This window comes from Vitis vinifera, chromosome 12 (assembly GCF_030704535.1).
Source record: "Vitis vinifera cultivar Pinot Noir 40024 chromosome 12, ASM3070453v1".
Classification (NCBI taxonomy): domain Eukaryota; kingdom Viridiplantae; phylum Streptophyta; class Magnoliopsida; order Vitales; family Vitaceae; genus Vitis; species Vitis vinifera.
The window spans coordinates 11,814,551-11,839,575 of NC_081816.1; the positions used below are offsets into that span (position 1 = coordinate 11,814,551).

General features: G+C 34.0%; 1 protein-coding gene across 1 annotated transcript in view; it reads right to left on the reverse strand.

Annotated features, from left to right (window-relative positions):
- Positions 1–266: 266 nt before the first annotated feature.
- The window catches only part of LOC100261160 (tobamovirus multiplication protein 1), a 29,784-nt gene continuing 5,025 nt past the window's right edge, over positions 267–25,025 (reverse strand). The window contains exons 2-10 of the mRNA XM_019217606.2: positions 17,321–17,411; positions 17,173–17,225; positions 15,826–15,918; positions 15,659–15,730; positions 15,473–15,545; positions 15,168–15,213; positions 15,006–15,069; positions 546–599; positions 267–424 (exon numbers count right to left, since the gene is read on the reverse strand). Of these exons, the coding sequence (XP_019073151.2) occupies positions 284–424; positions 546–599; positions 15,006–15,069; positions 15,168–15,213; positions 15,473–15,545; positions 15,659–15,730; positions 15,826–15,918; positions 17,173–17,225; positions 17,321–17,411 (687 nt within the window). The 3' untranslated portion in view covers positions 267–283. The remainder of the gene's footprint in view (positions 425–545; positions 600–15,005; positions 15,070–15,167; positions 15,214–15,472; positions 15,546–15,658; positions 15,731–15,825; positions 15,919–17,172; positions 17,226–17,320; positions 17,412–25,025) is intronic.

Consider the following 25,025-nt stretch of genomic DNA (forward strand, 5'->3'; position numbering starts at 1 on the left):
TGTTGTCAAGAAATTATTTCCATTGCGATTCAGAAGAAGTGTCTTCAAGGATTAATGCAGAAGGAAACGGTATTCCCTAATTTTGTTACAACACGCAAAGAAGATGATTTAAAGACCCTTATCATTCTAATGAGCAAAACTTGTAACCATCTGGGCAAGGATTTCTATGCTCGAGGCATCTCAAAACAATTTGATATATGCTTCCATCACAATAGGAAACTTTTAGCCAAGAGTTGGAAAACCTCCAAATGGTAGATCTTTATCATCCTTGATTTGTACAAAACTAAATACTAATTCCACAGATCACATAAAACAAGGCATACAGCATTGAGGAGTCAAAACTTGCCATGTAATAACTGAGGTTTAGAATGGGATGATTCAGAACATCAAGATCAGCATCCTTGTCAAGTGCAGAGAGAGCAACCTACATGTATGCCAATAATTAAATATTAAGTAGCAAGTAACTTGTAGGAAGTTGGTTTTGTCACAAAAGTAGAAAATTGGGTTAGATTTATGTGAGACTTAGATGACCAATAGAAGCTTACCACCAAGCATCTTATCAGGAAACAAGTGCAGCAAACTCCTGTTACAAAGCCAACCTGCCATGAATATAAATAAGAAATCAAGAGTTCTGAGCAATGTAAAGTATATTAACATCAATCTTGCCTCAAAAATACATGGGAAATATGTATAAAACAAAGTTACAATTTGAAGTTCACTGTGGGAACCTACCATGAAACAATGTTGAAAAATAAGGATGCCTTATGAATATCTATGAAGAATCCAAGTAGAGGGAATATTTGAGTACTCAACTTATAGGATATCACAAACAATCCCTATAGGATAACAAACATTTACTAAAAGGACTTCCAGGAAACAAAACTTGATATTTCATGATTGGCATCCCATTCTATAGGTCTCATAAACATTTCCTATAAGAAAGGATTGTATTTCTAGAGTATCAGCATAGGACTCCCAGCTCACATTCTCCTGTGAGGCCCAAAGTGGGAAAACTAACAGAAAAACACCCAAGGAATGAGATTGATTTGCATGCCCCCTTGTCACTGTAGCAAAACTTAGTCTTATGCATGTGATATCAATCTGTTTCCTATATATTTGTTCATGATCAGTTCTCTCTCTGTGCATGTTGCTTAGGTAGCACAAGAGTGAAGGTATTAGCATCATATGCATTTTCTGTTTCCAAACCACTTAAGATATTGGCCAATTAGACCCTCCCCTCATATTTTATAGCAATCACCAGTGCTAGTAAAAGATCCTCAATTGCTTTTTAAGACACTTCGTCACTACTCAATGTGGGATAAAATGGTTTGTTCCAAAAAAAAACATTTCAACCAGAAGGGAAAATAAAGAGAAAACTCAAGACTCGAATTCTTGCATACTTCCAAAAAATCCCCAAATATTGTAAAATTTAAGAATGACTAGTATATAGAGAGGTCATGACAATTCAATGATTGGAACTTGTGTTTTGGTCTATAAACTAGCCTTAGTCAAGTAAGAAGTGACTTACAAAAAATTGGTGGAATGAAGAGTTTCTATCAACTCGACAAGCGTCCTCATGCAGCTGGAACCCTACACCGACATCTATCATGTCAAAAATTCCTTTTTGAGGGATCCTCAATCATTAAATCCAACCACTTCACTTACTTTGTGAGGGATCTTCATTAATGTAAAAACATTATGATCAACATTTTAGTTCCAACCTGATATGGGGAAAAATGGTTTCACCTGGTTTCAACAAGCCCAACAACAAAGAGCATGACAAGAGAAGAGGCAAACCAAGAGTTGAATTTGTACACTATTTCCAACAATGTTGCCTTTACAAGGATTTCCACACATGTCTAAATTTTAATCCACTTCAACTTTACAAAGCATCATCTCAAACACCTTTTTTAGAGACAAGCATTTTCATACATGTCTAAAGACACGGTTTACCTAAACTCAACTTTATGAAGCCTTATCTCCAACAGTTGGATAATGAACTACGCTGAATATTTCCCCTAGCTAACCAGATGGGCAGAGGTCATTATTCTAAGCAATAAGATAAAATACATTGTCGTCTTCGTTCTTTTCTACTTTAACTGAAGGATCCAAATATTGTTGCCCAAAAGTAAAGCATCATGCTAATTAATAAAGAGTGACTCACATCATACATAGCATCAACTAGGTGAGACAGAGCATGGTATGAATATCAACAAGATGTACCACCTATGTGCTTCCTCTTAAGATGTGTTCATCTCATATACAGCAAAACAATGCAACCATAACAAAGTTGAAGTCATGCATGTGTCACTTTGTTCTTGAAAGAAGTGATCACACATTTTGTGGCCACCTTAAGGCTCCATCAAATTGCTTCCTAGGGCACCAGGGCTTTCCTTATCAGGGTGCCCTGTTAAGGTTTGTCTCTACCACTTGGGTTTGTATAATTTTCCTAGTTTCCATTTTGTTTTGTCCTTGATGCCCATATTTGCATTACTTCACGTGCTTTCACCTTTTTAGTTTCCTGTTGACCATAACTCCTATAACATTTCACACCAATCCCTCATGTCCAGTTTGCATGACTTCATCTACTTTCACCTTATTCGGTTACATGTTTGCTATGACACCTACAAACTTTCATGTAATAAGTGTGATAGTGTGGCCAAACTTGACAACATCCTATTGAGCATGCAACTGTATGTGCCAAGTGTTTGCAAGAAAGTGAAAGAAGGGAAATCCATAAGGCCAAAATTATCCAAACAAACCAGGAAGCTATTATATGTCACCAGGTTCATGAGGGAGCAGGGTTTTAACCATGATGTGAATGATTTGCTCCAGACTGACTAGTTTAAGTTCTATTCTTGCACTCCTCTAACGTGCTCTTTAATCCTCCTTAGTCATCAATTCAATGAAGTAAATAAAATGTATGAAAAGTCATCTTCTCATAGATGAATTAAAGGTTATTTCTTGATGGAGATATTTTTCCCTAAGTCATTAGACTCGCTTTGAAAGTCAATGGAACTTCACTAACCTTTCAAAAGGCTAGTACGACTTCTCATGAGCACTTGATCATTAAGGTGTGACACCAACCCTCCTTGTCAGGCTCCTAAGCCAAGACCTTCCAAGCTCCTTATTAATAATTTGCCTAAGCCTTAGCGATAGACAAATAATCATCTCTTGAATTATTGGCGAATGAAGTCTCTAACTTCTCATCAAAGTGCATTACATATTATATAAAATATCATTGATGATTGAATTGTCCTATTATAAATATGTTGCCAATTGTGAACCTCCTATCTCACGTTACTCCAAATCTCTAACAGCCAATGGAGTCTCCTTTCTCGCTAGGTTGCCTCCTATATATCATGTGTTACTCCAAGTATCCAACACCCAAAGGAGTTTTCTTTAGCATTAGGGTGTAATACTTTGTAAATTAGCGAGCAATTCTCAGTTGTAGGTGTGCCAATAGTCGAAAGACCTTTTATGCACTCATTATGTTCTAGGTAATTGCTACATTAGTAGTTAAGAAAACATATATTGCACATTCTTATACATGTTTTTTCTTTTTTTATTTCGTAAAGTTTTTCAGTTCTTTTAGGATGACCCTTACCTATTCAAGTGTTGCCCTAACCAAATTATAAGAAGACATCTGCTCTAGGACGACATCCTTAGTGTGAGAGGTATCCATAACCATTTTAATATTAGACCACTAATTTTTCTAGAAGTTTAAGCTATTAGGATTTAGGTTCACAATGTATATCATACTATCCATTACCCTTCCTCAAGTGGGGCTTCATAGCACATGGAGAGATATGCAGGCATATAGGCAAACCAATATCCTCCTTTGAGTTTACACCTAGGTTCAATAAATTAGGGACATAAACATACAGTGAGGTTTGAACACATAACCTCCTACCAAATGAGACCATACTACCATGGTGAAATGTAAGGGAAATTGTATGAAAAACATTCTTATTGATGTTGGCAATTACAAAGGAATATATAAAGTTGAGTATACAAATAGAAAAAAGGAAAATAAATATTTACAATTGACCTACGTTCTTGATTCTCCTTAATTTGAGCTCTCCTAAATATAATAGTCAACTAGAAAATATAGTATGGAATTATAAATCAATAATTCAAATCATTATTAAGAAAAATATTGGAGAAAATTAAGAAATATAAGGAAATTAATGATTCGGTGCACATTCTAACACTCCTCCTTAAGCTAGTTCGGAGATATTTTTAATTACCAGCTTGCATGTGATATTCTTGAAAGTCATAATTGAAATACCCTTTGTGAAAATATCAAAAAATTGTCTTGTTATATTGTACATGATTATGTGCAATGTGGATGGTCACTTTATACTCACAATATTATTTTATAGATTCTTCTATTGTCGCGTTTAATTCTATTGGAATGATCTTAAACCAAAGTAGTTCACATATTCATTGAGTCATTGCTCACAACTCAACCATTGCATTGGATTTTGCCGCAATGCATTTTTTTTTTTTTATTCTTATTGAAGAGACTAAATTTTCTCACAAAAAGTGCAATAACCAATAGTTAATCTATGATCCAGGGTTTGACCATTCCTAGTTCGCATCTATATGGGTTTTAACTTTCAAGTGATTATTCTTTGAGAATAATAAACTATGCCAAGGAGGTGATTTTAGATACTTAAAATTCTTTCAACTGCATTCATGTGACACTCTAATAGTAAGGGCATAAATTAACTTACTATATTCACAACATAAGTGATATCAAGCCTAGTGTAAGATAGTCTTCCAACCAGCCATTGATAGCATCCTTTGTCAATTGAATTTATGCTCCAAATTATGGATCAATTGGAGTCGTTGTCAATTTACATCTCAATAATCATGTCTCATTTAGAAATTGACATATTTCCTTCATGAAACTTTTGAATCTTGAAACTTCAATACCAATATGGATCCCAAATCTTTAATTTCAAATTCCTTTGCCAAAAGATTATTCAAATTCTTCATCTCCTCCAAATCATCACATGTGACCATTTACATAAATAATAAGATCAGTTATCATCTACATAAATAATAAGATCAATTGTTTTCTTGTTAGTAGAATGCTTAATAAAGAAAGTGTGATCTCCTTAACTTAAACAATATTCAAATTTAATTACTCAAACCCGGATTTTGTTTATTATTTTAATCCATATATAGATTTCTTGAATTTACACACTTTCCCAAAACCAAAGTTGTCCTCAAAACCATGAGGAGTTCATGTGTACTTGCTCTTTTGGATTACTAATATAAAAGCTAATCAAAATTTGCACCTAGGTTTGAAAGAACTCTATTTGTTTTCATCTTTGCAACCAATGCAAAAGGTCCTTACTAATCTGTGGAAGAATGAAATTAGGAAAGTTGTGATTTTGTAGAGAGAATTAGGTAATCCCGTAATCAAAGGGATTTGTTGTAATTAAGTTAGGAAAGTTTTCTATTTAGGTGCTAGGAGTTTTTGTATATATATGAGTCTCTATACAGGCAAAAGATTAAAGAAAAGAATTTTTACCTTGTACTCTTTCCATCTCTCTTCTACAGGGTATCAGAGTCAAGTTCATAAACCTAGGAATCAAGGAGAGACCATTCTCGACCTTCATCTCCCTTATGTCGTCAACATCGACAACCCTTATGCTTCGTCTCCCTTGTGTCGTCTCTCATCTTTGCATCACATTGCATCTCCATCTCTCCGTTGTTGCAAAAGTGGATCGCGAACTCATTCGTGAGAGCAACAAGCGGCCTTTGTTCTTGTTGTACTGCCGATATTGTAAAAAATCAAGGGTACTGAACCTCCAACGACACCACTATGGCTAGGACCATCCCACATCGACACTAGTGGGAGCTACATGGTTCTCTCAGCCTTATGGGAGAGTTCTTTATCAAAGAGCTCTTTTATATTTTCCCAAAAAAAAAAAAAAAAAAAGAAAGAAAATAAATAAAAATAAAGGTATATCAAAAGGCGGATTCAATCAAAAGGAGATTGAAAAATTAAGAATTTTTTTGGGAAGTCTTGAGAAACCTTCAAGTACCTACTCACTAGCACTCCTATTGGATTAAGGTCTCGAATGAAACATTTGCCAACTCATGGGTTTTAGATTTATGTGCCATAGAATATATGAGTCATTCATCATATCAATTTAACAACTATAACCTTTACCTAAGCAATAAGAAAATTGTCACAATTAATGGTTCATTAACCACTATCGCAGGTGTAGGAGATATCCAAATTAGTCCTACACTCAATCTTAGAAATGTGCTTCATGTTTCAAAGTTGTCCACTAATCTTGTTTCTATCCAAAACCTTACACAACATTTAGGTTGCAATGTGATTTTTTTACCATACTCACTATGTATTTTAAGACTAGTAATTAGGGAAGATGATTGGACTTACTAAAGAATGGAATGGGCTATATCACCAAGCAAATCAACTGTATCTCTTCTTTCTGAATACCATATTTTTAAAGAAAAATTTTGGCTACATCATCGTAGGCTTGAACATCTGTCATTTAGAACTTTTAAGATCTTGTTCCCTTTTTTGTTTGGGAAATTAAATGTTGAGAGCTCTCATTGTGAGGTATGTGAACTAGTCAAACACAAGCGTTCAACCTTTTTAGTTAGTAATAAAAAAAGTTCAAAGCCTTTCCATCTAATTCATAGTGATATTTAAGGTCCTTCCCCTATCCCAAATATATCCAGGGCACACTAGTTTGTGTCATTCATCGATGATTGTATTAGGGTCTCTTGGATCTTTTTACTTAAACACAAATTTGATGTGAGTTTTGTTATCCCAAATTTCCACAATATGATTAAAAAAAAATCAATTTGGTGTCACAATCAAGAGGTTTTGGTTGGACAATACCAGAGATTATTTCCATCAAGTCCTAACTCCATACTTTCATCATAAAAGTATAATTCATGAGTCATCACATGTAAACACCCTACAACAAAATAAAGTTGTTGAGAGGAAAAATAGTCACCTCTTTGATACAACACAAGCTTTTTTGTTCTAAACACATATGCCTAAATCTTACTGGGGGTAAGTCGTCCTAATCGCCACACATTTCATAAACCGTTTACCTTCCAGAGTCTTAGGTTTCAAAAGTCTTATGGAAATACTCTCATTATTTTATCCTAATATGAGAACCACAAACCATCTCATTCCTAAGATATTTGGGTATGTGTCTTTTGTGCATATTCACAATCCAAACAAGGGAAAATTGGATCCCAGAACAATTGAATGTATTTTTTTGGAATATTCAACTCAAAAGGGATATAAGTGTTACCATCCACCATTATAAACAAAAAAAAAAAAAAATTGTCTCAATTGATGTTACTTTTAACAAAAGTGAGTCTTATTTTCCCACTTCTTATGTTTAAGGGGAGAATTCTATCTATTGAGGAAGATAAAGATCGGGATTTATTTTTCATTGATCCCTTTCTTATTGACCCTCCTAAAGTGTCTAATCCAATATCTATACCCTCCTCTAAATTTGAGCCATCCATTGAGCCTACTCCTAAGAATCGAATGACTAGCAAAGTGTACTCAAGGAAGAAAGTTCTAGTTCCTTAACTTATACAAGTGCAAGATTTTGAACCAAATTCTGGAAATTAGGTAACAGTTTCTCATCCTCCCTTACAAGTTGACTTAAGACTTCAGTTTGAAAAACTATAAACCAAAACCTCCCTTATTGTCATTAGGAAAGGAACGAGGGAATGCACTAAACATCCTTTGTATCCACTTTCCCATGTTGTGTCATTCGAAAAGTTGTCTCCATCCTATAAGAGTTTTGTTACAAATTTGAACAATATTCATATTTTAACCACTCTATCCAAGGCTTTATCTAATGAGAATTGAAGATAAGCCATGAATGTAGAAATAAAGGCCCTAGAGAAAAATAAAACTTGGGGGTTAGTAGATTTTCCCATAGGAAAAAGACCAATAGGATGTAAGTGGGTCTATTCTGTTAAGCATAAAGCAGATGGGATGTTAGAGAGGTACAAGGCAAGATTGGTGGCTAAAGGATATACTAAAACATAAAACGTGGATTATTTAGAGACATTTTCTCCAGTTGCCAATATGAACACAATCAAAAAAATTTTATTGGCAACAAATTATAATTGGGATCTACAATAGTTTGATGTCAAAAATGCATTTCTGAATAGAGATCTTTAGGGAGAGATTTATATAGAAATCCCTCCAAGATTTGGAAGTAAACTAGCCACTAAAAAAGTGTGTAAATTGAATAAAGCTCCATATAAGCTAAAACAGTCTTTGAGGGTGTGGTTTAGAAGATTTGTAAAGTGATGAAAAACATGGGATACAGACAAAGTCAAAGAGATCATACGTTGTTCATCAAGCATTTAGATTCATGGGGAGTTATAGCTCCTCTAGTATATCTAGACAACATCATTGCGACGGGAAATGATGAAAAGGAAAAACAGACTTTAAGGCAATGCTTGACCAAGGAGTTTGAGATTAAAGAGTTAGGAAGGTTGAAATACTTCCTAAGAACCAAAGTTGTACATTCTAAGCAAGGAATTTTTATTTCTCAATAGAAATATGTAACTAACCTTCTCAAGGAAACAAAGAAGTTGGCGTGTAAACCAGCAAGCACACTAATAAATCCTAATTATAAGCTTAAGGAGGCTAAGAAAGATGTTGCAATAGATAGAGAGATGTGTCAACATCTAGTAGGAAGACTCATTTTTCTCTCTCATACAAGACCAAATATAGCATATGCTACAAGTGTCATTAGCCAGTTCATGCACGGTCCAAAAAAGGTTCATTTGCAAGTTGCTAACCGAGTGTTACAGTACCTTAAAGGGTCTCCAAGAAAGGGCATCCTATTTAAATAAAACTCAAGACTAGTACTTGAAGCATACATAGATGGAGATTATGCTAGATCTGAGGTTGATATAAGATCAACCACTAGGTATTGCACCTTACTTGGTGGGAATTTGATAACATGAAGAAGTAAGAAACAGAGTTTGGTGACAAGGTCCAATACCGAAGCAGAATTTCATGCACTGACCCAATGATTTTGTAAACTACTATGGTTGAAAATTATTTTGGATGATTTGAAGATTAAATGAGATGATCGAATGAGACTTTACTACGATAATAAATTTGCATCAATATTGCATATAATCCAGTACAACATGATTAAACGAAGCACACAAAGATAGACGGACATTTTATTAAGGAGAAACTAGATAGTGGGTTGATTTGTACTCCTTACTACCAACTTGCAGATATACTCACAAAAGGTTTAAATAGTACAAATTTTCAAGCAAATGTATCCAAGCTAAGAATGGAAAACATCTATTCACCAACTTGAGGGGGAGTGTGGAAAAATGAAATTAGGAAAGTCTTGATTTCGTAGAGAGAATTAGGTAATCCTGTGATCAAAGGGATTTTTTGTAATTAAGTTAGAAAATTTTTCTATTTAGGTACTAGGATTTTTTATATATGTGAGTCTCTATACATGTAAAAGATTAAGGAAAAGAATTTTTACCTTATATTCTTTCCATCTCTCCTATACAATCAACTCCACAAGTTTGAGTGTATTCCTTAGCCACCTCTAAATGAACTCGTTTGCTTGGTATTTTATAGTGAAAATCCAGTTGTTGAAATTGGTTTATTTCCCTTAAGTAGCTCAACAATCTTTCGATTATTATTTTTATATAATGCTCCTATTCATGTATAGCCTTCTCCACCTACAATAATAATCTTTAGAGCCTTTTCCCACCTAAGAAATGAAGGCCTTATCTTCATAATCAAATCAATGAGGGGATAAGAAATTAGAAATGTAGAGTAGGCTCTAGTACCTTTCCTAATAGAAATGGGAATATCAAGATCCAAATCAAAGCTAAAAGGGGAAGGAATGGAATCAAACATACCTAACTCAAGGTTAGATGATTAGTCATGTGAGGGAGAGATAAGGTCTTCCAAGTCACACTCGCCTTTTCTCCTCTTTGAATAAGCTCCCTAATCATCTTTTTTCGGGTTTGACTACCTTTGGTGATTCAATTCTAGATTCATTTTCTTATTTTGGTTTATTATCATCTTTTGCACCTTCTCTAGCCTATTCTTTATCATTTCAACTTTCACCCATTGCTACACTTCATTATTGGCACATTGCTACTCTTCATTATCATCACGTGAAATCAGAAATGAGATCATCCAATACTGATCTTCCTCATAACCACTCCCCCCCACCCAGAAGATTAGTTAAGAAAAAGTAAGCATGATCTTAAAAAACTTGGACCTAGTTTAAATCTTTCCTGCTATGAGTACAAACAAAAACAACATAACCAAACACTCTAAGAGAAAGAGAGTTGAATAAATTGTTGTAAGGGAAATAAATCAATAAGAGTAGTGGAGTTAAGGATTTTTTAAGGCATATAATTTATGAGATATGCAGTGTAATAATAACCTTACCCCAAAAATGTTTAGGAATATTTTTTGTAAAAATCAAAGCCCTAGCAACCTCGAGAAGATTCCCATGTTTTTTTCTCTCCACTACTCCCTTTTATTGTGGTGTATTAAGATAAGAAGTTTGTTGGATTATTCCATCTTCAATAAGGTATGAGCTAAGAGCATCATTAAAATATTCAACCCCCATATATATATATCTAGAGAGAGAGAGAGAGAGAGAGAGAGAGAGAGAGAGAGAGAGAGCATGATATACATTATGTGCTCAAATGTTCAAGTCCTCTTTTCATCAATTTAACAATTTAATTATTGCAATAGAAAAATGGGGTTTTTCTATTGCTAATGTGGTCTCTACCTAGGGATGGCAATGAAGAAGGTTTAGGACAGGACACCCCTATCCCATTCATGTCCCAATCATATAATCCTTCCCCATCCCTATCCCAAACCCGAGTCGGGGCATGTTGATGAGTACCCATCCTCGTTTATAGAAAAAATGATAAACCCATACCCGCATGTCTCAACCCGAATATGTACTTTTGTTTGAATGGGGAGGAGGATGATTTTCTCAAAACCAACAATATTACATTAATCCACAAAATCTCCAATGAACAAATTCACAATTTTCATGCCTATACACTTTTTTGAAAAAAAACAAAAAAACACCACAAAAATTTCTAGAGATCACAATGGCTTTCAAAAAGAAAATATTGGGAAAAAAACAAATGAATCGGCCTGAGACAGCTAGATTCACACTTGGAGCAATACGGGATGCAAGTTGATTATCAAACCAAAACTCAAATTATAAAGGAAAAAATACCCAAATTTTCCACACAAAAAAAATCAAATATTTTTACACAATCCAACCGGACAAAACCCTAAAATATAAATAGGGTTGAAAACCAAATCAAAACACCTTTAGAAGAGAAGAGGGCTTGAAATGGAGATTGAAGAATTTGGCACTTGATGAATGTCGAAGTTCTCACTATCGAAATGGAGCCAATCATCGCTATGATTCCGCTTCTATTTGAAGAAGAGAAAAGGGTTTCTCTACAAACGTTTCTTGATTTTGTTGCTCTTCTTGATTCATCCTTGAAGATGGATTTATGAAGGTTGAAGTAGAAAAGGGAAATATCCAAAGATGAAAGGAAAGCGATGAGAAGAGAGCAACGGTTGATCTAGGGCAATGAAAAAAAAAACTATTTATAGGGAGTTGTTTGGTATTTTATAAAATTTGAAGGGTAAGTTTGTAACTTGGCTGGACGAGGTGATGTGGGGCAGGTTGGTACAAAACCCATCCCCACCTTGAACTTGATTCAGGTTTTGAAAATTTTCCCAAACTTGTCCCATCCTCGGTTATCACCTACGCATACTTGTCCCAATAAGGACAAGGCGGGTCGGGTTACCCAAATAGCCTGCAAAACTGCCATCCCTATCTCTACCTTCCACATAGACATAAAGTCACATGTGCAATAATGTGTGGAGTGAGGGGTTGATGCATGATATATAACCATATAATTTTTTAAGGTTGTTTGATTAGTGACATGATTGTCATCCCATGAGAGGTGAAGCATGTTGTTCACTCTAGATTATGATTTCTAATGTCTGGTCACGTGGTAAGACATGTTGCTAGTACAAATCTCTTGATTTCTTGGTGCCATATGTTGATTTCTAGTAGTAGGATTTCCATAGATCATGATGGTGAGAAAAGCACACAATGTATAATCATGTTGATTTGGCAAACTATATTGATAAGTATGTCTAACTAGTTGTCCATGGTCATTGACTCATGATTATTATGGTTATAGCAACTATAGCATACACATTGGATGCTTTTCAAAACCATTTAATTTGGTTTAACCATCACAACATTTGCACATCATGGTTTTACTTTTTAAATGTTATATTCACCAACTTATATCTTTCTTTTTCTAGCAAAGGGGTTGAATCTCCATCTATAAAGGTTAGGTATGTTGATGTCCTTTAGCAGTAAGACACTTAATGATTCTTTATTTTGACTATTCAAACCTACAATCATTTTATTTTTTATTCATTTATATGTTTCTTACTTGTATAAGTGGCAAGCGTCCATTTGGTATTTATGTACAATTCTTCAATCCATTCATTTCTTTGGTCATGCCTAGACAATTGTTTCTTTCAAATTATGCTATTTTTATTAATAGCATTGTGGGTTTGACTTGTTTTAGAGTAGTATGCTATAATATTTACTTGTAGAAGTCATGGTCACACATTGGACTTTGCATGATATGAGCCCTCAAACTCTTTGAATAACCTTTGAGAATCATTGTTGCCACGCAACTTGAGTGAATCTTAGAACTTCTAATCTTACTTTAAAGGTGGAACAAGGTCCAAATACTTGGCAAGATAATGCATGTTCATCATGAAATGGTTGTCCTACCAATTATCACTATCACTATCACTACCAATTATCACTATCACTATCACTACCAATTATCATCACCTATAACATTTTGCCATTCTTGGAGCAACATTAGCTATCATCCTTAATTCATATTAATATTATCTAAGCTAGGCTGTTTCTATAAGATAATAATTAATTAAGGCTTGAAAGACAACCCAATGCTATTGTCATTGTCTTCCTCATGCATGTATGGTTTACTCCTTTTTGGTTACTTTGTTTCTCCTCCTCAAGGTAGGAACTCTCCTACAATCTCTTTATTTTTAAGATCATATTGTTAGTGCAAGCAATTTTAGACATGAAGAATAGATAGGATGGCAAGCCTAATAACACTTGCCAAGTAGATGGTAATTTCGCATTCCAAATAGTAAAACTCGCAATAGAGAACCAACTAGAGCTCGCTTAGTAGTTGGCTCCAATGAGAAGTTAGTGTAAGGCAAGAAAGATGATGAGAGAAAAGGATAAGTGAATGGGTGTAGGAGTTGGCTTGAAAATGGCTTCATAGGGTTCAAAATACTTCTTCAATAAGAGATAATGAAACAAGTATTTTTACTCTACCGCTCTCTGAGTAGGTCAAGGGTCTCTTTTATATCCTATTGGTTGACTATGGTTACTTTAACCATGATTCAGTAGGTGGGAACCCAGGTTAAAGGGGAGGCTAGGAGTTGTGATTTAATTGGTTGATCACCCTATGTCATGCGGTAGTAAAAAAATGATAAAAATGTTACAATATGTTGAGAAAAGTCACATGATGGTAGGTAGGGATTATTCTTATCCATATGCCATCAATATAGATTAGAGTTAGGGTTGCTTTGATCATTTCCTGAATAGGAGCAACTTAGCCGAAGGATGGTCTTCTTAGGGAGTGTCAAGGTTAAGTATGCCTACTAAGGCTCATGAGTCAAAGTGCATAGGAGCCCTTTTTCACATGTGTCCAAATTAAGAGCGAATTACCCTGGGCATGCTTAGATGAGCAAGCCCAAATCAAACCCGATAGTTCAAGCTTAGCCTAATCATCATAGGCTAAACTGAGCCTCAACACAAAGGTCTTCAAGTTGGGTGCCTTCAAACACCGTATATTATTTGATGTCTCTAGTTACTCCATCATCAAAAGTGCAAGGTCATCATGCTAATGAGATATATAACTAATAATAATGTCAACATCTGGATAAAAGAATTCTCTTCAATAATATTATGCACTAGTTTTTTTTATCTCCTTTACCAAAAACAAGAGAGGTCTTTCCTTTGTTATCCAATGCCAAGGGAACTAAGAAGAAATGCCAATGTATAATTTGATCTAAACAAACCTACAAACCCTTGAGCCTATCTTATTTTCCTAAAGCAATATAGAGTTCATTGGCATGTCCAAACAAAGTATCTATTTTTTTAGGATTACAATTTTGGGTATTACATACTTCATGAGTTGGAATTGCAATTTGATTTACCTCAAGAATTGAGAAGAAATCTTCGAAGAAAAAGATAATCTTGGATCTATAAAGCATCGGTGGTAACAAACAAGATTGAGTCAACAAATATTTTTCATATGACATTACTCACAAGCGTTGAATGATTTCATCTACACACCCTACATAAAAGTAAATAACCAACTCGGTTAAGACCTTAAATCCAAATAAAACCTTTTTTAAGTTATACTCGAGGTTAGGAAATGGTAGCAATGTATATGTTTTGTATATGCCACCAAGCCATAGCAAGCAAAGCTCCTCCCTATATCAAAACAACCACCTACATGCAAAGTAAAAAATTGAAGTTTTATCTTTAGCTCTTTTAATTCTTAGTTTTGTCTCATCTTTGTAGGATATAACTAATATGGAAAATTTTTTTTTAATTCAAGAATTTTTATATTAACAAAAAATTAAGTGATGGACTAAAATTTATCCTTGTGCACAATTTTTTTTCCCAAGTAAAGCAAATAAAGTGCAAGAGGACTTCCCAAGAGTGGTAAATATAAATCCTCAAAAGGTTTTTACTACCAGCAAGGGGTAATCAAACTCAAAATTTATGATTTGTAGGCAAAAGTATCCGAGAAACCAATTTCATAGAACATCATAGGAAACTAAAGTCTTAATTCCATCTACTGACCTCATTCAATTTTTTTTGGCGGCCTCTCGATTCAATAGGAAAGCGCCTCAGCAAGAAAAACAACCTAATGTGCACAGAAAATTAAACATTGCAAAGGAAGCAACAACTTGAATCATGTCATGGATATTAACATCTCACTTATAGTCATACGTAGGAAGTTACCTCCCACCATATATCAAGAATCCTAGAGCAGCAAAGAATGACACTACTGCAGAAAGAAATTATTACCATTAGCACATCCTATAACACCATTGGCATTATCATCAGCATTTGAGCATTATTAAGTTGCACTAATAATTGCATTAAAGTAAAAAATCAATTTCAAGAATGTGTTCTGCAAAGTTGAAATGGTGCTTGTTAGAAAGTTTACAAAATAGAATAAAATAAAAATAAAGAAACAATAGTGGCACCAGCAATAGAAAAAAAAAAAAACTTTGATTCAACCAAAATTATCATAATAACATCACCTGAAAAGAAAAGTTTAGCAACTTCAATAGCAATAGGACTTTGGCTCAAACGTATGCTTATCCAGATAGATATCTATCATCATGACAAATTCACAAGAAAATTGAGTCACAAAATCTTATTACAAATATATTGCAATAAAATCATTTGTTTTCCAAGAAAATGTTTTCACATTGTTTTCTCCCTACCTGTGTAAAGTATACAAGTCCATTGATAATATAATATGCAGGTCTAAGTTTATCAATGGGAAGGCTTCTTGCCTAAAAAGAAAAGGATGAAAATATAAGAAAATAAATTTAAACATAGCAATTAGCTGGAAATGGAATATATTTCAAAACAATGAAAGAAGGATTACCTGGTGATATATTTCAGCCCAAAACAAGACAAGTAATGTATATGTTGAGAAAAATAGAAGACCAGGAAGATCGAGAAGCACCATTTCAAGTGCCTGTAGCAGAATAATTTTTGGAGGTAGCATAACTAAATAAAAATTGGATGATTAATAGAGTTAATAATAACAGTTCCACTGATGCCCTAAATTTAGTAATAAAACCTAATTCCGTTTGTGAGGAGTGTAGAAATAAAACCTTAAAGAAGGTTAAAAACCAATATATGTTACATGGATTCAAACCAAGTGGTATGCATATGTAAACAGATCTTAGACCAAGTTTACTTAGCCTACCAGGTTTGCTTAGCCTCCAAATATCAGGACACAAGGAGAGCTAAGTTTTGGAAATTCTCAAATTATTCTTTGTTGTACTTTCGGGTAAAAGAAAGCCATATGACATACCATTCCACCTGGCATGTAAACTAACAGATTAACAAAGATCTCATAATATTTATATAGCCTATGTAATAAATTAAGGGCCCATTTGGGAGTGATTATGGTAAAAGCACTTTTGAAACCATAGTGTTCCTTGTTAGTAGCTATTTTAATCAGTTAATGTTTAGATATAATCTAAAAAAATTGTCTTTATAGTGTTTTCAGTATGTTACATAACAAAAAAGTGATGTTTGGAAGAAGCAGTTATCAGTTGCTAGTCCAAGAATCATTTCAATTGATTATTTAGATTTTTTAGAAGTGATTTTTGAAACTCTGCCATGTGCTAATTTTTTGTAAGAAAAATGTTTCCAAGCATTACGAAGCACTTCTAATCCTTCTAGAATCATCCTCTAATTGGCTTTAACTATGCTAGATCTGGAGGTTCTAGCAAAAATAACAAAGATTGAGTCATTTTCAATGTTTTTGTTGGACACATGCTCCTGACAACAATTGAATAGAGGCATGTCCAAACATGTCTTGTTCTCATCGTATACCCATGTCAGATTGTGTCCCAAATGGATGCTTCACATATTTGAATTTTTCATGCAACATAGGTTAACATATACAAATTGCAACTAATTTTAAAATGTATTTATATGAAATTTGATTATTACTGATCTAGGAACCTCATATATAATTACATTAAAGTGGAATCAAAAACCACCTCAAAATTGACATTCCAGATGGTATAAGCAAAAGAAACAGAAAGCGATAGCTAGATGCATGATCATAATTAGTGACTAAGTGAAGCATTGATGAAAATCTCTCAAATTGTAGTTCCCCAAGGTGAAAAAAAATGCCAAACCATTTTCTCCATAGACAAACCATCAAGCCATATAATTAGAATCAGGTAAAAAGAATACAGAAGATGAAACTTACTTTAGACTTAATAAGAAACACACTCCTGTAGAATCCAAAGAGGATTGCCCTCACTGCCAAAAACACAGTTTAGATTTAGCGAGGCAGGTAGAAACTTAACTTATGGCAGAAGCATACAAAAGTAGAACAGATGAAAGACAACCCTTACATCCATTTACAATAAAATTCATCAAGTGGAAGACCTTTTGTGTTGTCCAACCATATTCTGGTACTCTGAATTGAATCCGAAAGAGTTGTACCTAAAAATTAGGCATAATGAGATCTTTTAGGAAATTTAGGAAACAAGTTGAAGGAATGAATAATTTCTCACTCTTAATTCTCAAGAAGGATGAGTACAACTTATATAGATACAAGGTTGACTAGGCTATAGCTAATTTAGAACTAAATCAAGGAACCTAATTACATGCAAATTTCTAGGGAAGAACTAAGGAAAAAATAAAATTACAACCATACAAATCAATTACAATATTTAGAAACAAATTATAACCATTCAAATTTGAACATAATTTGTCAAATCTTCCAACACTCCTCCTCAAGCCAGTCCAAAGATTTTTTGCATTCCTATCCTGTCTAATATTTGATGAAAACCCAAATTTGGTAAACCTTTGGTGAGGATGTCTAGCAGTTGCCTAGGTGAGGAGACATGGCATACAAATTTGATCAGAATCCACTTTCTCTTTGATGAAATGTCAGATGGATTGGCTTATGATTTATATTTATAGTTGCCTTGTAATCACAATACAACATGATTGACTCTTTTATCTAAATCTTAAGATCTGGGAGTATAATTTCAACCATAGTAGCTCATAAATACCCTAAGTCATAGCTCTAAACTTTGCTTCTACCCTAGATATGACCAAATAGGTTTTTCTTTTCTTCTCCAATTGACCAAATGTCCTCTTAGAAATGTGGAATACTCAATAGTTGATCTTCCATCCACCATTGAACCTGCCCAATCCTCATCAATATAGGCTTCCAACTTGAAATCATCATTCTTTGAAACATTATTCCCTTGTCTAGGGCTATCTTTAGATATCTAATAATTCTACACTCAACCTCCATATCCAACTTAAGTAGAAAATGCATAAATTGATTAACCATATTTACAACATATGCTATATCAGGTCTAGTGTGTGATAAACAAAATAGTTTCCCTTAAATATTTGGCAAAGGTGGTTCATTCTTTTCCACTAGATTATGGTTTCACTCTATAAGGGTATTAGCTCATCTGCACCCTAGCATGTCGGTTTCATTTTAGTAGATCTCATACATATTTTTGTTGAGAAATAAAAATTCCCTTTTTTGACCTTGCAACTTCATCCCCACAAAAGTACCTTAGAGTACCCCAAGTCTTTGATCTCAAATTCCTTTGCTAGGTATGACATTAATTCTCTAATTTTTTTTTCCAAGTTATTACTAGTAACAATGATATCATCTACATAGACAATCAAAATAGCTATTGTACCAAGAGGGGAATGTTTGAAGCATAGTGTTTGATCACCTTAACTTTGGTGATAACCCTTCCTCACCATTGACTTAGTGAATCTTCCAAACCAGGTTCTTAAGGATTGCTTGAGTCCATAGAGTGATTTTCTAAGTCTACACACTTTGTTCGTCTAAGATTTGTGTATGAATCTAGGGGGAATATCCATGTATACCTTATCCTTTAGATCTCTATGAAGGAAGACATTCTTTACATCAAATTTATGCAAAGGCCAATCAAAGTTAGCAGCCAAAAAAAAAAAAAAAAATTCTAATAGTATTTGTCTTTGCTATCGGTGCAAAGGTTTCTTGGTAATCTATACCATATTAAGTGTACTCTTTAGCAATCAAACTTGCTCCATACTTCTCTATGGTTCCATAAACATTGTATTTAATGGTATAGACCCACCTACATCCCATTATTTTCTTTGCTTTAGATAGCTTCACAACACCCCAAGTTTTATTCTTTTCCAAGGCTTATAGTTCTTCATTCATGACATATTTCCATGGTTTACTATTTATGGCCTCTTTGACTGTTTTAGGAGTTTCATTAAAGGACAAATGAGTAATAAAAGCATGGTATTTTGATGACAATCTCCATAAGGACACAAAATCTGAGAGGGGATGTTGGGTACTTGTTATAATTCCTTTCCTAAAAGCAATAAGCAAATCTAAATCACTATTAGTATCAAGACTAGGATTAACATTTCCATTACCTATCATGGTTTCAGAGATTAGAGAATGCACAGGTAGTATGGATCATTTTCTCCTAGAATAACCATTGAAATAAGGTGTTTCAAGTCTCTTGTGCTTAGTCTCAGGTGATTGAATCTGCAATATAGGTTTTGAGGAATTCGTGCTCTTGTCAAGACTTGAGGAACTTGGACTCTATTTCATTTCAATGGACAGACTTTCAAGTTGATTTTTTTTTTAACTAGTCCACTCTTAAAAGGGGTTGGATGAGAAGGAGAATGATCATAAAGATTAGACGAATGATCAAATATATCACTTAGTAAATCCTGATCTAAAAAGTGACCAGAATCATGTTTTGCTACTACCTTACCAGAATCAAAATCCAACTCTAAAACCACACCAGAATCCTATGATCTATCTTCCACAATCTTGTTACTTCCCCCCTAAAGATAGGTTTCAGAGAAATAAGGTTTGTTTTTGCTAGCATATTTTAAATAATTTTGTATTTATTTCTTTCCTTTTCTTTCTTTGGCACAATATGATTTATGTGAGAGATTATAGGATGGTAAATGGTAGGTGAATAAGATCCCTAATTTATGGGAAATATTTTAGGGGAATATAATCCCCGATTGTGTATATATAGGATGTACATATTGTATTCTAACCAAATTTTGTAAGAAGAGCAGAATTTATTTCAGTTTTCAATAAAGGTAACATCTATGGTGATGTATTTCCTTTTGGTGAGAGGATGGTAGCATTTATATTCCTTTTATGCATTTTAGAGCCCTTAGATCAAGATTGCTTCTCAAGTGGTTATGAACATGAACAAATGAAACACACCTAAAGATTTTTGGAGGAAGAGAACCAATGCCTTGAAAATTTGGGGAAAAAAAACTCTAAAAGAGTATATATAGGAGATTTGAATGCAAAAACTTGAGATAGCATACGTTTGATCAAGTAGGTGGCTGCTAGAATGACTTCATCCCAATAGATTTTAGGAACTTTCATTTGGAATAGAAAGGACCTAGCAACCTCTAGTAAATGCCTATTTTTTTTCTCTACAACCCCATTTTATTAGGGAGTACCAACACATTATCATTGATGAATAGTGCCTTCATTTTGAAGATATGTAATCAAATTATTATTAAAGTATTCCTTCCCATTATCAGATTTGAGTGTCTATATTTTGACTCCAAACTGTGTACTTTCAAAGATTTAGGAGTTAGTCTCTTTCAATGTAAACTTTACCCCATCTCCCTTTTGTTCCTTAGCTCAGAAAGGTAACTACCTCACAAACGCTCTTGTTAGTGTTAATTCCACTTCCAGTCATCCTTGGATCATTGATACCGGTGCAACTGATCACATGACTGGATCTTTCAAAAAAAAAAATTCTTCTTACAAAACTTGTGTAGGGAATCAAAAAGTTAAAATAACTAATGGGTCCCTTTTAGCTATTGTTAGAAAAGATTCATAGTTTTTTCTTCCTTCCTCACACTTCATAACATTCTTCCTACTCTTAATTTCTCATGTAATCTCTTGTCTGCCAGTCAAATAATTTGTGATCAAAATTTTCAATTTAATTTCTCCTCTTCTCAATGCAAAATTCAAGATTTGAACTCAAGGAAGACTATTGACAGTACTAGACAAAGTGGAGAATTTTACTTCTTTGAAGATGGATCTAACTTTAAGGAACAACCTCAAAGTACTTGTCTCAAGTCTATTTCTAGTACTAATGATAATGAAATTCTATTATGGCATTTTAGGTTAGGACATCCAAGCTTTCAGTATTTAAAATATTAGTTTCCAAAATTATTCATCTTCATTTCAATGTGAAATTTATGAGTTAGCAAAACACCACCGTAGCCCATTCCCTTCACAGTAATATAAAGCATCAAAACCTTTTTCTATGATTCATAGTTATGTCTAAAGACCGTCCAGAATTTCTACATTCTTGGGGAAAAGATGGTTTATTACTTTCATTGATGTTCATACTCGCATGTCTTAGGTATATTTATTGAAGGAAAAGTCTTAACTCTAAATAGGTTTTCAAAATTTTTCACAACATGGTACAAACTCGATTTCAAAAAAACATTTAAATTTTTCGAAGTGACACTAGGAATGAATATTTTAATAAAATCCTAGGAAAATACTCTGAGGAAAATGGTATTGTGCACCCAAGTTCTTATAATGATACTCCTCAACAAAATGGGGTGACTAAAAGAAAAAACAAACACCTTCTTGAAGTTGCTAGATCCTTAATTTTTACAACAAAGGTCCCTAAATATTTGTAGGGGGAGGTTGTTCTTATAGCCCACCTATTTGATCAATGGGATGCCATCAAGGTTCTTGGATTTTCAAACAACTTCAATTTTTTTCAAAAAGTGTTTTCCCTCATCAAGAATTTTGGTTAATATTCCTCTTAAAATTTTTTGTTATATCGTATTTGTCCATATTCACAATCATAATTAGGGAAAACTTGATCAAAGAGCTAAAAAAAATGAATTTTTATTTATTTTGTGGTTATTCTCCAACACACAAAGGATACAAATGCTTTGATCCAATTTCCAAAAAAAGAAAAGTTTGTTATTATGGATGTCTTTTTTTTAAAAACAAAAAAAAATGGTTTTAATCATCATCTCCATGGGAAGAGTGATAGTGAATATTCTTTATTTAATAACCTTCAATAAAAACACCTTTTTGTAATGTTTGTCCTAGATTCAAAAAAATCTACTCAATCACCTTTAAAAGCACCAGCACCCGTGGCAACCCCTATTTTAGAAATACCCATGCCAAACCCAAACCCTACTTCAAGAACACGTATAACAACCATGGATGTAATAGGTTAAATACTAAGAGGAATGGAAAGTTGACTATTATGCCATCAAAAAATTACATAGAACCTAAAAAGTGTGAGAAGCTAGGAAAAAAACCGAACGAATTCATTGTCTATTCAAGGAAGAACCTTGATTAAAGGAAAAAAGAAACCCACTTTGCAGGAGCCCTATGAGCCTAACTCGAGAACATATCTAATTTTTTTCAATCCTACAGGTAAATCCATGTTTGAGTCCAATTCTTCCTATTCTCAAATTGAGTTTGTTAATGATTTATATGTTTCAATTGCTTGTAGGAAAGGTCCTAGGTAATGTACTAAACATCCTTTGTTTAACTTTGTGTCCTATGGAAAATTATCTTATTCTCTTCTCGCATTTAGTTCACAACTTTCTAGCATAGACATTCCTAAAAATATATAGGATGCTCTTAATGTTCCTAAATGGAAGAAAGCTATTCTTGAAGAGATGAGAGCCCTTCAGAAGAACAAGACATGGGAAGTAGTGACCTTTCTTGAAGGAAAGTCCACGGTTGATTGCAAATAGGTTTTTATAGTGAAATACAACTCTAACAGCTCTCTATGGTATTGACTATTCAAAAACGTTCACTCTAGTAACCAAGTTAAATGTAGTGAGAGTGCTCTTATCAATTATTGCAAATCTGGACTAACCATTGCAACACTAAGATGTATAAAATGCACTTCTCAATGAGGATTTAAAAGAAGAAGTTTATATGGACTCTCCTCCAAGCTTCACCATAGGATTCAGATCAATGGTGTGCAAGCGAAGGAAGCTATTATATAGGCTTAAACAATTGCCTATGGCATGGTTTGATAAATTCACTTAGTTCGTAAATAAACATGGTTATACTCGGGGGAAAACTAATCACATAATGTTTATGAAGTTCTCACCCAAAGGGAAGTTAACTATGTTAATTGTCAACATGGACACTATTATTCTTACTAGAGATGACTTGCTTGAGACAAAAAGGTTTAAGAAGGTTCTAGCTTCTGAATTTGAGATTAAGGACTCGGGGTCATTGAGACACTTTCTTCCATTAGAAATTGCACATTCCAAGAAGGGCATCGTCGTCTCATAGTGAAAGTACACTCTTGATCTCCTAAAACAAATAGGTATGAATGGTTGTAGACTGATAACACTCTAGTATAATACAATTTGAAGCTAGAAAAAAAAATATACAAAGGGAAGCTAGTAGATACAACTTGATATTAGAAGTTGGTTAACAAACTAATATTCCTATCACACATTTGACCAAACATCACCTTTGCAATGAGCTTGGCAAATCAATTCATGCACTTTCCACATAAAAAATGTCTTAAAGTTGTCTATAGAACCATAAGGAACTTAAAGAGCACCTCAGGGAAAGGATTATTGTTTAAGAAGAACGAGCAATGAGGAGTTGAGATTTACATCGACGTTGATTAGGACAAATCAATCACTAATAGAAGATCTACATCTCAAGTATTGTATGTTTATATGGGTTAACCGAGTTCCTCCAAGAAGCAAGAAGTAAAGTGTGGTGGCATGAAGTAACGCAGAAGCAAAGTTTAGAGCTAGACACATGATATCTACAAGATGTTATGGTTGAAACGTAACCTAGAAGAACTAAGGAGGCCCACTACTCTTCCTATGAAATTGTACTATGACAACAAAGTAGCTATCAATATTGCATACAATCTAGTATAACATGACAAGACAAAACACATTAAGATTGATAAGCATTTCATAAAAGAAAAACTTGAGCCTAATGTTATATGCTTGTCATTTGTTCTTACAACACAACATATAGCAAACATCCTAACCAAGAGACTCCTAAGGTCTAACTTCAAGTTTCTTGTCAGCAAGTAAAGAATGATAGACATCTACACACCAACTTCAGGGGAAGTGTCAAAGATTTAGGAGTTAGTTAAGAATCAAAGATTTTCGGAGTTAGTTAGGAAAGAAATTGAAATTCCTATTTTGTAGGGATAAGATCTGGTTGTCATTTTTTTACTGTTATGTTTCATCAAATTCGGTTATGAGATGACCACCCCTTGCAGGCATCATCCCCACATGAGAGTCTCTTTTCTCTAGTTTAAGGACTAAGATGGAGATACTATCCTACAAAGGGAAGTTAACTTGTGATCAAATAAACTATGTTAGAGAAGCACAAGGAAGCATATTAAAGGAACTATATAATCATTACTCTTCTAAGATACAAAGTTGGCCTTAAGGGACAAAAACTTGTAGATACCTAAGGAAATTGCTACATGTCAATAGTCTATCCAAAGTAAAGAAAAAAAAAAGGCCACAATGGCTATATGCCTTGTTGTCTATCCTCCAGAACTTGCTCGATATCTGGTTCTACTAGGTTCTCATATGAAAAATTTAGGGAACTACTGAGTATAACTCAATGAATGATCATATAATGCAGGGTTTAGGATGGTCAATCCAGAATAGAAAAAAGAGTTCCATCATACCTGTTACTTAACATAGATAATAGATAGTATAACAATCAAGTAGGCATGCAACATCAGACAACCCAATGTATAATCAATCAAACACATGCATAATCCAGGCTATGGTACCACTCCAACTCTCGACACATCCCAATATCATGCAATATAACAGCTATGGAGCCCCTTTCTCCATAGTCATATACCACATATGCATCCACAAATGATACATGTTTCACATATCATGGTGCCTTATAGACATAGTGCCCCTACATCTCTAAGCATGCTTCTCATACAAATTGCTCTAGTGCCCTTTCATCTCTCGGCACAAAAGATCACTAGGTTAATCGGCTACAATGTGTCCTTCCATCTCTACAACACAATATAGGTCTAG